Source organism: Fundulus heteroclitus, chromosome 20, assembly GCF_011125445.2.
Source record: "Fundulus heteroclitus isolate FHET01 chromosome 20, MU-UCD_Fhet_4.1, whole genome shotgun sequence".
NCBI classification, from domain to species: domain Eukaryota; kingdom Metazoa; phylum Chordata; class Actinopteri; order Cyprinodontiformes; family Fundulidae; genus Fundulus; species Fundulus heteroclitus.
The window spans coordinates 26,006,959-26,021,908 of record NC_046380.1 but is presented as its reverse complement, the minus strand read 5'-3'; the positions used below and the strand labels follow the sequence as shown (position 1 = coordinate 26,021,908).

Below are 14,950 nucleotides of genomic sequence, written 5' to 3'. Positions count from 1 at the left end.
GCGGCACAACCTCATCCGAGTGACACGTCTCGCCGCCTCGTCCCATCTCTGCTCGCTTTCTCGCGCTTATCGCCGAGCCTGGGCGGCTCATTAACATAAAATGTGTGTCAGTAGGGCAGCGAGAGCTCACATGCCATGCGCACATGCTGTCGAGCTTTTTAAGCAGCATTCCTGTGTCGAAAGAGCCCGACGCGCCGCATCAACGCGGGGTCGTTGGCCAATGAAACTGTGAGATGGAGTAAAATGAGTGGGGGGGGGGCAGGCAGGGATGGGCGGATGTTTTCACAGAGCGTGACTGTGAGAAGGAGAGAAAGAGAGAGAGAGAGAGAGAGAGAGCATCCCTGATTCCCAGCAACAAACAAGCAGGGACTCAAAGAAAGAGAGAGAGAGAGAGAGAGGAATGACGAAGAACCCGGTCACATTTCTCAGGCACCTGACAACGTGCCGCTTATTTTAGGACGCGTGTTGCTTATTGATGAGAGGGGGAGTGTTTAATCTACTTCCACTCTGGTGGTGCGTGAATGGGTGACTGTACACGGCAAGCATCTGATTGCGCTGGGATCTCTGTAATTCAGAGAACACCCCTCACACAGATCATATCCTGCCACAGACACAGACGGACCAGAGAGCAGAGCAGCAGCAGCAGCATCCTGATCAGCCCGGATCAATGAGACTGATGTCCTTATAGTTTCACCAGACGCATTCCATCTCGGAACAGGCTGTCTCATCGCTGAGGGTGTTTCTGCCCATGCTCCGCGCACAGTCCTCCTGTGGGTCAGAGCTGCGAGATAGTACACTGTGTACATATGCTTTTTGCAGCCCCAGAGCCTCTCACTTCTCATAACGAAACTCCCGAGTGACAAGCGGCAGAAAGCGGTCCGGCGGTGAAACGAAGTCCACGATTATTCCACCTGAGAACGAGAATCGACGAGAGAACATGGAAAACAGTCCTGGTGGTAAGTTGGATTTAAATTCTAGAGGATGCGTTTTTGCTTAAAGCCAAAAGAACATCTGTTTTGTGAATGTTTTTGTGTGTGTGTGTTTTTACCACTGGGAAGCAGGCTGATATGTATGCGCATCAATTATTCTTATTTGATGTGTTTTTTTATTATTATTATTTGGTGAAATTTCACCTATTCTATCTATTCTCTGAATGATTTTTGTTGCTGTTTATTATTTATGTTCTATTGTTTAATCTTCGCTGTGTGCTCTGATGGGGGGATTGAACCAGAACAGAAATGATTGCACACGTACACTACATCATTTCGTTGTATTTAAATGACATTACGCTATATGCAGCATTGTTGCCAAGCGCTCCAGAAAGCGCAGGGATCTAAGCGACGGAGGGAAGTCCTACCAATTCTTTTTTTTTTCTCTACCAATTTCAACCCACGTAAACAAACTCACGTGAAGTGAGACCCAAAAAGCCCACCTCCTCAGACCGAGAATGTTCTCCTTCCACACTATCCCACTTATCTGAGCAGTTTGGCTCTCACCATATTCACAGTCAGGCATTTAAAAACAAGGAAAGCAAATGCTCACTGCGGAAATGGCTGGTTTTATTTCAATGGGATTTGAGTCCCTACTACCATTGGCACCACTAAAGGGGGCAGTGGGTGGAAGGGGGGTAGGGGTGGGGGGGTCGAGACCAGGTTCTTTAATGTTAAGATAAGATAAGATAAGATAGACTTTATTGATCTCACAGTTTAGAAATTCACGAGTCACATGTTAATATTAACCACCAAATTCATAGCCAAACTATTTTCCCAATACATGTTATATTATCAGTTTTCAAACACTTTCATTAAGTCTATTCAGTAGAGGAACTGGAAGGAGAAGCAAACTACTTCATTCATTATGTATTCCATTTCTATTAACATTAATACACTTATTCATTATTAACTTTTTATTCTTTTAATATGCTTATTTTTTTATACTGGGATGCAATAATTATTTTTTTTATTAAAAAACAATAGTTTTAAATCATAAACTTACAGACTACTAGATTGCTTAATTTTCTTATCTTTATTAATTTTTTTACAAATATACTTAAAGGAGTATAGCACAAGTTCCTCAGTTTTTGCAGAAGTCTGCCCCCACTGGCGACAAGTTGGAATGACACCAGTGTTGTGCAAAACATATGCCAGTGCAACTGCACAGGGCGTTTGTTTAGAGGCATAAGGGGTAAGAAAGTCATAAATGTTGAAGTTACTTCGTGTTCTCTTGCTAATGCATTAGTCACGGCGGAGACTCAACAAAGTAGTCAGGTGAACTAGAGCGAGCAGCGCACCACACGCACGCCCTGAGAATACAACCCGAATCACTCTTTTATGAACTGACTAATGAAGCCTATAGAGGCAACTGCACTAAATAGAGTATAACTCATTTTGTAAGTTGGGCAATTGTAAAGGCATGTATAGAAAAGAAAAACAAATAAACCTTTAAAGTTGCGCAATAATAATAATAATAATGCATTTTATTTAACAGCACCTTTCTGGACACTCATCGACACTTTACAGAGAATAAATGCTCTTTTAACTAATGATTTTAAGACATAATTAAGATTTTATTTATTCATTCATTGCAAAAGGCACTTTCTATGTAGCTTAATATAAATGCATGTGCTCATATCCATACTTATATATGTAAATTAATAACTTTTCTCTTTTTGATACCAGCATGTTTATGGTCAAAAACTGTTATACGCACGCTATTTTAAATCATACACACTAAAAAGTATGTTCTTCTATATCAAATCTGCTGATTTTTAAGTATAGCTACTTGGAAACAGGCAAATTAGTTGTTTAGGTTTTTATTTCATTCAATTTTAACTTCCATCATGCCAGCATACCTAAATAAAACTTAAAATGTTCTTACGGCTTTTGATGTTCAGGATGTCAGCGGCCCCCTTCTGGCCACCTCTTTAGACATTTTTTTTCCCTGGAGGCACCCCTGTTCCTAATGATACTAGAACATGGTGCAGTTTCTAGATTCTTAAATGTTAAGTATGGGGCATTGGGGCTATTTTTTAATTTTATTTATTTACCATTTTAATCAGTTTGTTTTTCTTCCCCCACGATAAGCCAAGCCTCTGTGCGCGTGGGAACAGTCAGGGCCACTGGGTCAAAAGCGTTTTACTGGGGCAGAAATGTTCCATATCTAAACCAGTGGAGGAGTAAACAGGCAGCTCTGCCGGGGTTTGTCCTGAATCCCCTTCTGGATGCGCGGTGAGAGGGCGCGCGGATGATGAATGCGCAGATCACGCGCAGCTCGTTAGCGGATCGCGCCCGTCGATATCAGTCGGTTTACTGGGATAAACCGGGGATACTGTTACAGCTGTTTAATGGGACATTAGCGCGTATTAGAAGTGCACAGACATCGATTCGGCTCTAGTGTAATTTATTAGAGAGTCTGACAGCTGCTCAGAATTGAATCAGACTGCCTGTTATATCTGAGCACAGAAACGCAATACGTCTCGCTAATGACTCCCGTATTAATCTCCACGCAAATATCACGAAGTCCTTGAACCGTCGCGGAGTCCGAGTGCGAACCACACGCCTGACTTTTAATACGCAGCCTCAGCGCCTCGCCTCGAGCGGGCTGCACGTGGAACCAGCCTCGGCAGACACGTGCCGCACATGTTCTCCCTCCGCCTCCCCTCCTTTCCTCTGCTGCGCGCGCAAGCTGCTCGCGCTTGCTCTCTCAGCTCGTGCGCAGGGAATTCCTCGGTGTTTCGCTGACAGATTGGTCAGTGGGTCAGAGGGGTACTGAAAGCCTCACCAGTCCGCCGTGTTACTGGGCCGCGACCAGTTTGAAAGCCGCTCACCAGAGAAGTTAAAGCCAGTCGGGTTTTTTTTTTTTTAGCCCTGACACACTGAACGATGGTGTGAAAGGACGCTTTAACCCAGATTTGGCCGTGCTCACTCCAACCTGCATTTATGAATCATCACGACACATCCAATGCCAAAGTGAAACCGTATAACCATTACACAGGAAAACATGACACACAAAGAAATATTACAAAGAGGCTCAAGCATATCAGATATATGTTCTTATGCTTGTTTTTCCTTTTTCAACAGTAGACAATATGGAATGGTGCTCTATGCTAGCCCCCTTCGCCTAAAGATAAAATACAGTGCTGTGAAAGTATTTGCCTCCTTACAAATATTCATTGCTTTTACTGTTTTATGATGGTTAAATGGTTCAGATCAGCACGTTTTTGTTAGCCCATTTGGATAGCTTGAGTAAAAAAAACAAAAAAAAAAACAGTTATTTGTAAGTGATTGTTTATTAAAAGAAAAAGGTATTCATAATAACAGCCTGGCCCCATGTGAAAAAAATAAATAGGCCAACGCTAAAATGTGTTTGTGTCACTCTTGGCAGGCACGGCTTCCATTAAGCATTTATAGTAATTGATCATGAGTCATATCATTACCACGCATTTAATCTGACCCACTCTTCTTTGCAGAATTGTTATATTATCACCAGCTTGAAGGATTTATAGGCATTTATAGGTCACGCCACAGTAATTCAGTCAGATTTAAGTCCGGACTTTGACTTGACCACTCCAAAGTCCTCTTCTTTTTAAGTCCATCAGAGGTGAATTTGTTGCAACCTCAAGGTTTTCTGATAGAAGAATTTCTTTAGATTGTTGCTTTCTAAGATCTATTTAGCCTACTTTGAGTTCTCAGACAGGATTTTTTGATTGAGCATGTCTAGCGGTAATTGGCCGTAGGTGTTAATTAGTTATTTCAGTATTTAACAGTAATATAGGTTTGAGCATATCAAGCTTTCCTAATTGTACTAATTGTATAAAAACAGTAGAATGGCACTCCTATTGTAGCTACAGTCTAGCGTCATATTTTTTCACAGGGTTTACACTGTGTACTGCACAGAAAACAAGCAATGGACGCCACTGCAAGATAACTTTTCTTTTAAAAAAAAAAAAAAAACGATAACATGCTCCCGCCACGCCCAGTGCTGTTGGCACGCTGGGCAGGGAGCCATATTACTCATATCACAAACTGCCATTTGCCATGTAAGTTCAATTGAACTCAGATCACTGTATGAGGCACCAATTCTCAGCCAATGTCAAATATCAAGGCATTTAATGATAAACAGAGTGAACCACATACAAATATTTCCAATACACTACAAATACATATAATTCAACTCAGATTAAAGCCTAATCAGGTCCAATAATGCATTGATTATCCAACAGTTTCTAACTGTATAAGTACCATCTAATAATATACCAGGTTTTGCAAGTACAACCATGATGAGAGGAATTTGAGCAGCAACTTTATCCTTAAAAGCACTATAGAAAACAAGATTTCCTGTTTATTGGCTCGTCGTGTTTGTTTAATATATGCAGGTTGATTAAGCATTTCATGTTTCCTCAGAAGGTAGGCGTTTCAGGCGGGAGGAAAGTTAAAGTTTGTCTTTACTTGGTTGCTTTTTAAATACCTACAATACCTAAATACATACCTGTTGTCACACTAGCCATATCAATGAGCGCTGCAGTGTTCTGCGTGTGCAAGCTGTAGGTGCTTTTTTTTTTTTTTTTTTTTTTACAGCTTTGCTGGTTGACGTTTTGACTGAATAGTTACAGGGAATGTGGAGGGAGTATCGGTTGGCCTTTCTAAACTCTTAAGTTCAGTTCCGTTTCTGCAGAAAGGATATATGACTGCAGTCTGAAAGTTTTGTTCTTTTACCTGAACTTTAAGTGACTCCGTGACCTAGAAGAACTCCTCGCTGGGAACATCTTGACTACTAGAGCATGGATCACCTCCTCATAAAAGTGTATTTATGGCAACAGTTTAGGAAGTTTCTGCCGCAGTAAGCAGAAGCGTAAACAGGTGACCGAGCAGCAGAAGCACGACACCGGCTTTAGTTCTTAAAAAAAAAACAAATGAGCAGCAAATTCACCCCTAAGGTTTAATGTTTGCAAACCTTTAAAGTGTAATGCAAATCTTTTTAAATAATCAACAAAGAAAGATATATTCTAGAAATGATTGCAATGCTGAAAAAAAGAAAGACCAGGGATTTCCACTGAGGGCTGTCCTCCTGAATGGCCCTCGATCACGTGACGCAGGGGCCAGCTGTTTCACGTGGAGCGAGACTTAGCCACCATGCAGAAAAGGGTCTGGCTGGGGAGCTTTAAAGGGGGCGTCTCCCACCCCAAACATGACATATGGGAGGATGTTTGTACAGTTTGGCCCACACGCACGGGGCCGGGTCCTCGTGGAGGGAGAAGTTCTGAAGGTGGGGCGCTGGAGGATTAGGTTGATGTTGTGTTTCCTGAAAAAAGGTCACATGTTGGTACCTGTGCCAGCACACATTACATTCCTACAGTTTATTCTGTCAACCCAGTCACAACGCTGGACTCAGAATGTGGACCGGTTTTGCTCCGGGTGCGAGGCGACGTGAGTGTGAAATGTGGGCGTGGCGCTTGTACGTGCGCGGGGCATGACCCTGTGTTCTGCCTGCATCCGTATAACTTTATTGTCTCCTCGCACAACACAAACAAGGTGTGTGCGGGCAGCACCTGGGTCTGATGTGCCAGAGACGCCGCCGCGCATGAAGCGGCAAGCCCAAAGTACCTCACGTGGGAAATGCTGAGGCGGTTAGAGCTAAACAGAAATGTTGCACGTGATCCTCCAGTGGAAGAAAGCACAAGAGGCGAGGAATCCGTCTCTCTGATAATTCAAGTTCCAAGGAGGAAGCGTGCAGAGAATTACAGTGTCAAGGCGGTTGTTGTCTTGTCAGATAAGTTAAACCAGACGTCTTTTTGTTGTTGTTGTCTGAGCCCCAGTAACCTGTTTAGCGGCACAGTTCAGATATCTGTTGAGAGTTATGCTTCAAACCTGTAGAACAGGTTGCAAAGTAAAAGTCATGGACAGATGGCGACTTGATGAATGACCGCTTTAAACCATCTGCCTTGTGAAAAGAGTCTTTGCATTATGAAGAAACCTGACGCTGTGATCCAGCCGTTAGGCAGTGCAAAAGCAGAAATGCTTACAAATATATCTCATTTGGTTTACCTTTTTACAGTATTCCAGGGAAAAAGCTAAATTTTCACGTAGGTTCACAAAAAACATAGTTCTTGCTCTCTAACAGGATTGTATGTATCAGCATTGACACATTAGGCTTCTGCGGTCATATCCCCATCAAAACTAAAAATATTGTGTCGGCATTACAAAAATGGATGGCGCAGTCAAAAAACATTTTCATAGCGAAATGTAATTGGCAACATATTTACTTGAAGCAGAAGGTTTTAGAGGCGAGTAAGAACTTTATCAAAGAAATATCTGTAACTAAAAGGATGCGTTTGCCTACGAAGGGTTATGTTTGATGACTCCTTTCACATCAAATGGGAGCTATAATACTATGAAATAGAGCCAAAAAACAAAAATAGGAACAAAATGTCCTTTTTTTCCCCTTCATTTTTTTCATTTGTTTTATTAATTTCCCCACGATTCAGAATGCTTGTAGGTTGATTTAAGTGCCCAAAAGCGTGCGTGATGCCTCTGCACAGTTTGTCATGGCGTTTTTATGAGCGAATAAGGTGGCTGTGTCCTCCCTTGCCTTCCTCCCTCGCTCTCTGTGATCACCGCATTATAAGCCTACTCTATTCCAAACGTGATGTGCCCTGGCGCTTGTCATGCTGCTGCTGCTGCTGCTGCTGTTGTCTACACGAGACTGCGCAAAGAGCCTTGTGAGCCAGGCGGGAGGGAACTGTGTCAAGAGTCCATGTGAGCTCCTGGTCAGGTGGCTGGCGGGTAGATGGGTTTGCATGCCCAGAGACAGGAGGGAGGGAGGGAGAGAGGGAGGGAGGGAGGAGGACAGAAAGGATGGGAGGGTGCAGGAGCAAAAAAAAAAAAAAAGATTAAAAAAAAAAGGGGGAGTGCTGAAAACACTGGTCTCTGAAAGGAAGCTGGCAGGGAGCGGGCTGCACGTGAGGGGCCGTCTTTCATCCTGCGGGGGCAGAACGCCGTCTGCAAAACAAAGCAGGCGTCAGGGCGGGGCTTGGAGTGTGTGTGTGTGTGTGTGTGTGTTTTTGTGTGTGTGTTGGGGAGTGTAATAGGGCATTTCCGATCCGTTGTGACATCCCTTAACAAAGGCTCTGTTTATGAGCATCGGAGGCTTGAGTCACCAACATGTTGTGACTTTCTGTCATGGTGTGATATGACACCATATACATATATATTTAGTCCACAAGCCTCTCTGTAGGTCTGCGATGTGGCATCCTGAAGGCTACTTTGTCCCCAGTAAAAGGACCGTAAGGCTCTCTAAGCAGGTGACAGGCGCCGTTGAAGGTGTGAATCAGCTTGTGATTGCCGAACACCAATTAATTCATTTAATAAGAACACTCTGTCAAGATTTCTATATCAGGAGTTCTTTCCAGATGACACACAACAAAGCATTGGCTTGTTTCCTGCTTTAACGGTCTTGTTATTCTGGTCTGACACCTTGAGTCTCCTACACTTGAAATTCCAGGTCAGACTAGGTGTTGTCATGCCTGTGAAAGTTTTTTTTCTATTCCATATTCACCGGTGTCCCAACATGGTCATGGTCTTGTTTGTGCTCCCTGAAAGTCTGCCAAGTAAGCGCTGCATATCAAAGGAGACGCGTTGCTCAACTTCTCGCGCTCTCTCACCCACACGCCGCATGCGAGCCGTGACCCAGATAAAGCTCGGGGTGGCCAAACTAGGTTTTTTAATGCTCGCCTCGCTTCCCTCCTCTCCAGGTGGTGTCATCCTGTACGCCGGCTCATCCGGCAGCGCCAGTCCCAGTCCCGGAAGCCCGTCCAGCGGGTACCAGACCCAGTCGCCGTCCTCCCACTCGCAGCCCTCATCCCCGGAGGACCTCTCCTTCCAGGAGATCGGGGTGCCGAAGCAGAGGGGAGACCACGGGGGAGGAACCGTTTCCCCCAAAATGGTCTTCCAGTTCCCGGAAGTGAGCAACGCTCCTGTTGCTCACATTACGACGGCCTCAGCAGCGTCCTACAGCCATCCCACAGCTGCCAAACGGTCCTGCAGTTTCACCGGGACATTCACCAGTAAGTGCTCACGTTTCCCCTCTTCCCGTTCTCATCGTGGTTTTGCCATTATGTGTCTGTCCCCTGTCTGATGTTTGAATGCATTACCTTATTTTTTATGTTTTTTTTTTTTTTTTTTTACAGAGACTGGAGGTATGGTGCTTTTATGTAAGGTGTGTGGAGACATCGCGTCCGGCTTCCACTACGGGGTCCACGCCTGCGAGGGCTGCAAGGTGCGACGAGAAACGAGACAACGTTTTTAGCCGGGAAGAATACAAAAGGGTTCCTTCAACGCGCTTATCCTCGCTCTGCTCGTGTTCCGCCCGCAGGGTTTCTTCAGACGCAGCATCCAGCAGAACATCCACTACAAGATGTGCGTGAAGAACGAGAACTGCCTCATCATGCGCATGAACCGCAACCGGTGCCAGCACTGTCGCTTCAAGAAGTGTCTCTCCGTGGGCATGTCCAGAGATGGTGAGGGGCTGTTCATCTTTCATAACCCTTGAACTTATATTCACAATACTTTTTTTTTTTTTTACATTTTGTCACACCACAATTATTCCTATCTTATGTGACCACATCTAGAAACAGAAGTATAAGCTCAAGTCAGATTGGACGGAGTGGGTCTTTGAACAACTGTTTTCAATTCAAGCAACAGATTCTTCATTTAATTGGGAGGTGGACTTTGACTGGGCCACATGAACATGATTTGATCTGAACCATCCCATAGCAGCTCTGGCTGTATATTTAGGGTCATTGTCTTGCTGGAAGGTGAACATCCACCTCGGGCTCAAGGCTTTTGCAGCCTCTAACAGGTTTTCTTCCGATATTGCCCTGTACTTAACCACATCCACGTTTTCATCGACTCTCACCAGCCTTTCTGCTCCTGCTAAAGAAAAGCATCTCTAATAGAATCACACTGCCATCATGCTATAGGGCATGGCTGCTTCCCTGATTATTGCTCTCTTTGCCCTGCCTGTCACTTCAGGAGGTCTTTATAGGTTTTCAGTTGAGCTTGTTATAGTCTATTCCATAAAAGACCAATAAAATACCTTGAAAGCAGGGGTTGTAATGTGAGGAAAAAACGGGATAAGGTTTAAGAGGCATTAATACTTTCTAAAAGGTTAGGTGATATCTTGCGTTACAATATTGATTCTACAAGTTTTAAGGAAGACGGGTCACTGTTGCGTTCAGAAAGGACTCTCTCTTCCCCTTCTCTCCATTGTCCTCCTTTTTTTGCCCTACCCTTTGTCTCTTCACTCCTGTTTGATTTATGGCTAGAGGGGCCGTAGAGTCCCTGTCGTCTTCAGTTTTGCTCGAGCAGCATAAAATAGTTTACTTTTAAAAAACTGGGACACAACGCAGCTGATCAGCACCCTCACGGTCGGCATGATTTACAGTCTTGGCAGGCGATCACCTGCGACATATTGTCGTCCCCGCCTTGTTAATCATTAAAACCGTCCACAGTGCACCTATAGAATAGGTCTATAACTCCTTTGAATCTGTGCTTCGGCGTTTTATTTTTACTGCAACGCTTTAGTCTCTCAGGGAACATCTAAACTGGGTGATAATAAATCATGTTTTTTTTTTTTCTGGAGCAAGCATTTTTAGTTGACCCAAAAAAAAGGAGAAAATCTGCTAATTTATCAAACTCCAACCTGACCAAGCTGTATGCTTTTTTTTTTTTTTTCAAATAGGATCTTCTTTTTCACCTGCTACATTTTTCAACAGTTTTAGCCCACCTCTGACCTCTTTGTCATTTAACCCGCTCATACCTGCGCCTTTGTCTTCATCCTGTCCAACCCTCATTCCCGCTGTCACTTCGCTAATGACACCAGGTCCAACATCTTTGACCCAGTGACCTAGTTCCACAGAGAAGCTCATCTGAAAGTCAGAAACGGGGAGAAAAACGCGCAGAGGGGGTGAGGGTTGGGGCTATAAATAGGAGACAGCCTGTGAAGGTGCACAACTGAAGGAAGGGGGAAGGGAGAGCAGCGAAAGGCAAAGAGGAGAATGAGGCAGGCAGAGATGAAGGTTTTAGGATCCAATCTGTGGAGTAGCAGCTGTGATGGAGTAAAGATTAATACCATGCAGAGGTCAAGGTTTAGATAGATTTTAGTTCAAGGATTGTAAAATGGCATCAGGATGTAAACATTTCCTGTTTTAAAACCGGATCAGTTTGCATGAGCATTTCTGAGACCTCTACCCCCTTATCAGAGTTCATGCTTTGTTCTACTTGCATGTGTTTGTGTCTTTTTACAAGATGCACAAAACCTGTCTTTATTTATTATGATAATTATAAACCAGGCAATGTTTTAACTATGAGAGAAAGACAAATTTTTATTGAATCATTGTGGATAATTTATCGATTTTGATAAAAACGACAATTTCATAAAAACAAGCAATGTTTGGGCATAATTGTTTGGGTTTTTAGCAAAAGCATCCGATAAACTCTTCCATATTTGAAAATGAGAATGTTCTGATTGTTACCAGGCTTTAAAGGTATCAATTATAGGTGTAATACCATTGGCTGGATCCGTTTATGCTAACAGAAGATGCCTCCTCTTGTTTGCTCTTTCTCCTCAGCCGTGCGTTTTGGCCGTATTCCCAAGCGGGAGAAGCAGAGACTAATGGACGAGATGCAGAGCTACATGAACAGTATCAACGGACCAGCCTCCATGGAGATGGACGTGGCGCCTCCGTCCGACGGCCCCTGCAGTCCGCACAACCAGACCAACGCCGGACCCGGCTCTCTATCGCAGTCTTACCCCAGCGAGGAGAAGCCGCTAAAGATGGCCGCAGGCGGCAGCCGAGGGACTCCTTCTTTCCAGGGCGGCACAGTGCAGGACCACCTGGCGGCCCAGAACCTTAACCCAGCTCAGCACAGGGTGCCGGCGGAGCAGCTAAACGTTGCAACGAGCTACCATCTCGCCGCAAACTTCCCCGCTGCAGCCTGCAGCAACGCGAGCTCCACAAGCACGAATGTCAGCAACGCCAACTACTCCTTTTCCTCCAATCAGAACCAGTGTCCGGTTAGCGGCAGGATATCACCTCAGACCTTCACAGCCAGTCATGGTGTCACGCCTGACAGAGATAACCAGAACCCAACATCCTGTCCGTGGAAGCTGAATGTAGGCGCCAAAGTGCTTGTGAGTCTTTTTTTTTGTCCCGTTTAAATAAAAACAATAATAATCAATTCAGTGTCAGAATGATGTTATTAATGCTAATCGTTGTGTCATTCCTGCTTTCTGTAGGCGTGCCCTCTCAACCCGTGTCCCGTGGCGCCGTCCAGTCGCTCCAGTCAGGAGGTGTGGGAGTCGTTCTCCCAGTGCTTCACCCCTGCTGTGAAAGAAGTGGTGGAGTTTGCAAAGAGCATCCCCGGCTTCCAAACCCTGAGCCAGCACGATCAGGTCATGCTGCTCAAATCTGGCACTTTCCAGGTACGTCCACCTCAACGGTCTCCCGAATCTGTCCTACGTCCGCCTTCTGTGTGTTCTGGTGCTGACAGGGTGTTCTTCTGCTCACAGGTACTCATGGTGAGGTTCTGCTCATTATTCGACCCCAAAGAGAGAACGGTGACCTTCCTCAACGGCCAAACGTACTCGCTGGCATCACTGAGGGCTCTGGGTATGGGCTCCCTGCTGGATGCCATGTTTGACTTCAGTGAGAAGCTGGCGTCTCTGGGTCTGGAACAAGATGAGATGGCTCTGTTTATGGCCGTTGTCCTGGTGTCTGCCGGTAAGTCGGAGAAGCTTGCACGACCACAGGCACTTGCTGAATTCTGTAAAGGGATGTCCCAATCAGGTTTTTCTGTAGTTTTGGACAATCCTTGTCCTTTAAGATGTAGCATTCGGCGATACCAAGTCTCACCCCGATGCGTCCTTAAAGTTAGTGCCACGTATTTACTTAACTACTCAGTTGCTGTGAATTGCAGGGGATTGCGTTGAACTCTGCATTTTGAGTTTTTATCAGCTGTAAGTCATAATTTTCAACAATAAATATATTGAACATTAAATATACAAGTTAACTTTTTGAACTGAAGAGATCATTTAACATTTCAGTGGCACTACAATTTAATAATTCAGTCCAGTTTGCTCCCGCTGGCAGTGTTTTTAATGGTTAGCGGTTTGCTGAGGTGCTAAGCTAATACTAGCGTGCTTACTCTCTGTTTTGATTTGACTCTTTGATAGTTTAGCTCCTAACGTATTTCATTGCCGATAATTGGTGGACTAAAGCAACAGAAAATGTTTTTTTCTCAGTGCCTCGCTTTAAACGTCACACGTTTTAATGAGCGCAGTGTTTCAGCTGCTTTCTGCGCCGCTCTCTCTACTCCCAGAGTGGATACAGAAAGAAAGGAGGCTGCAGCAGACAGTGCAGTCTATCTTTAACTCTCGTTGTAAAGGGAGAAAAACAGACTGTCACAGTTATTTGTCAACACTTTTCTAAACTGGCTGCACAGCTCAGTCGAGGTGCCGCTAGCATAAGCTTTCACAGAGAGTACAACGAAAACGGATTCCAGCAAAGGAGCTCGGTGACCGGCCCCTGAACAGACTCTTATGATCGGATCGGGACATCCCTAATAAAAACACATTTTCACAAGCTTGACGTTTCTTTCTTTCTTTCACCTTTTTGTTTCCCAGACCGCTCCGGCATTGTGGAAGTGGGAGCAGTGGAGCAGCTGCAGGAGAACCTCATAAAAGCTCTGCGTTCCCTCATCACCAGTCGCCGGCCCGACGACAGCACGCTCTTCCCGAAGCTGCTGCTGCGCCTGCCGGACCTGCGCACACTGAACAATCAGCACTCGGAGAAGCTTTTAGCTTTCCGCATAGACCCTTAAGTTAACATTTGCTCGCAGAGTCGCGAGGTTTCCGCGTTTTGGGGGTCCCTCTCTGCTCCCCGTGCGAGCCTCGGTCTGCTAGATCTGCGCACCGTGGCCGCTGCATGTCGGACAGCTGTTTCGGAAGCCGTGCCAAGTTTAACTCCATGAGGGCGAGGACTGAAAAAAAAACAAAAAAAAAACAGAGGAGAACATCAGCACAACAGGGGGTGGCGGCTCCTCAACTTCCGAGCTTCCAGCTGGACAGCCAAGAAGAAACAGACTGTATTCTTCCATTAGTTTCTTCAAGTCCATGTTCATACCGTCACCTTTCCCTCGCCCAGCCTCTGGAGTTTATCAGAGACGAACTTTATGTACTGAAGACCAAAAGAAAAAAGAAAAAAAAAAGGACAGAGCTTGTTTTTTTTTTTTTTTCTTCTCATCAGTAAATGTTCTGCTATTCCAGCTCATAAAGCTAACAAGAAGCACAGTCACTTGCTGAGATAAAAAGAAACATTTGCCAATCCAGACTTCTTATTACGCTCTTCCCATGTATAAAAGAAAACAGCAAATCTGAATATAAAGCTCGTCATCGCAAAGACCGATTCTAACATCCAGTTAGGAGGGCTGTTTGTGCTTGCCCTGTCGAAACGAAATAAGCTATTTCCACTACATGTTAGCATGTGGGAAATCTTTACTGAAATCATCCATTTGTGATTGAGATACGTTTGATATTTTTAAGGAATGAGTTGTATTTATACACGCTATAAATATTGGTCATTTTAGACCACTTTTAAATGTGTACATATAAATATGTGAAGGTGTTCTGTTGTATATTTTGTACAGAACTTGTTGTATTTGCTTCCTTGCTAGATGCCGATAGATGTATATGTCAAATTGAATTATTGAAAGCTGCCGGGCTGCTGTATAGAGGATTTCCACCATGTGCTTCGAGGATATATGGTTTTTATTTGGAGATATATGCACCTGAAATAAATATATCTTCAACTGAAATCATCAGCTTTGTGTATATTTTGTAAATGTCTATAGTCGGAACATGGAGAACCACTATTAAAAAAGATTATTCTATAGCA

The 14,950-nt window shown here is 44.4% G+C and overlaps 1 protein-coding gene across 1 annotated transcript; it reads left to right on the top strand.

The window, feature by feature from the left end:
- The first annotated feature begins 332 nt into the window (after nucleotides 1-332).
- LOC105939110 (nuclear receptor subfamily 1 group D member 1) lies at nucleotides 333-14,950 on the top strand. The gene is made up of 8 exons (XM_036151677.1): nucleotides 333-956; nucleotides 8,750-9,061; nucleotides 9,185-9,273; nucleotides 9,370-9,514; nucleotides 11,627-12,189; nucleotides 12,295-12,480; nucleotides 12,568-12,778; nucleotides 13,681-14,950. Exons 1-8 carry the CDS (start codon nucleotides 938-940, stop codon nucleotides 13,875-13,877), a joined length of 1,722 nt encoding a protein of 573 aa, XP_036007570.1. The 5' UTR covers nucleotides 333-937; the 3' UTR covers nucleotides 13,878-14,950.

Bases quoted from the DNA above. Each gene is read 5' to 3' on its own strand.
- LOC105939110 (XM_036151677.1), top strand. The intron at 12,190-12,294 runs GTGAGTCTTTTT...TGCTTTCTGTAG, and splicing joins ATGTAGGCGCCAAAGTGCTT to GCGTGCCCTCTCAACCCGTG. The intron at 12,481-12,567 runs GTACGTCCACCT...TTCTGCTCACAG, and splicing joins TCAAATCTGGCACTTTCCAG to GTACTCATGGTGAGGTTCTG.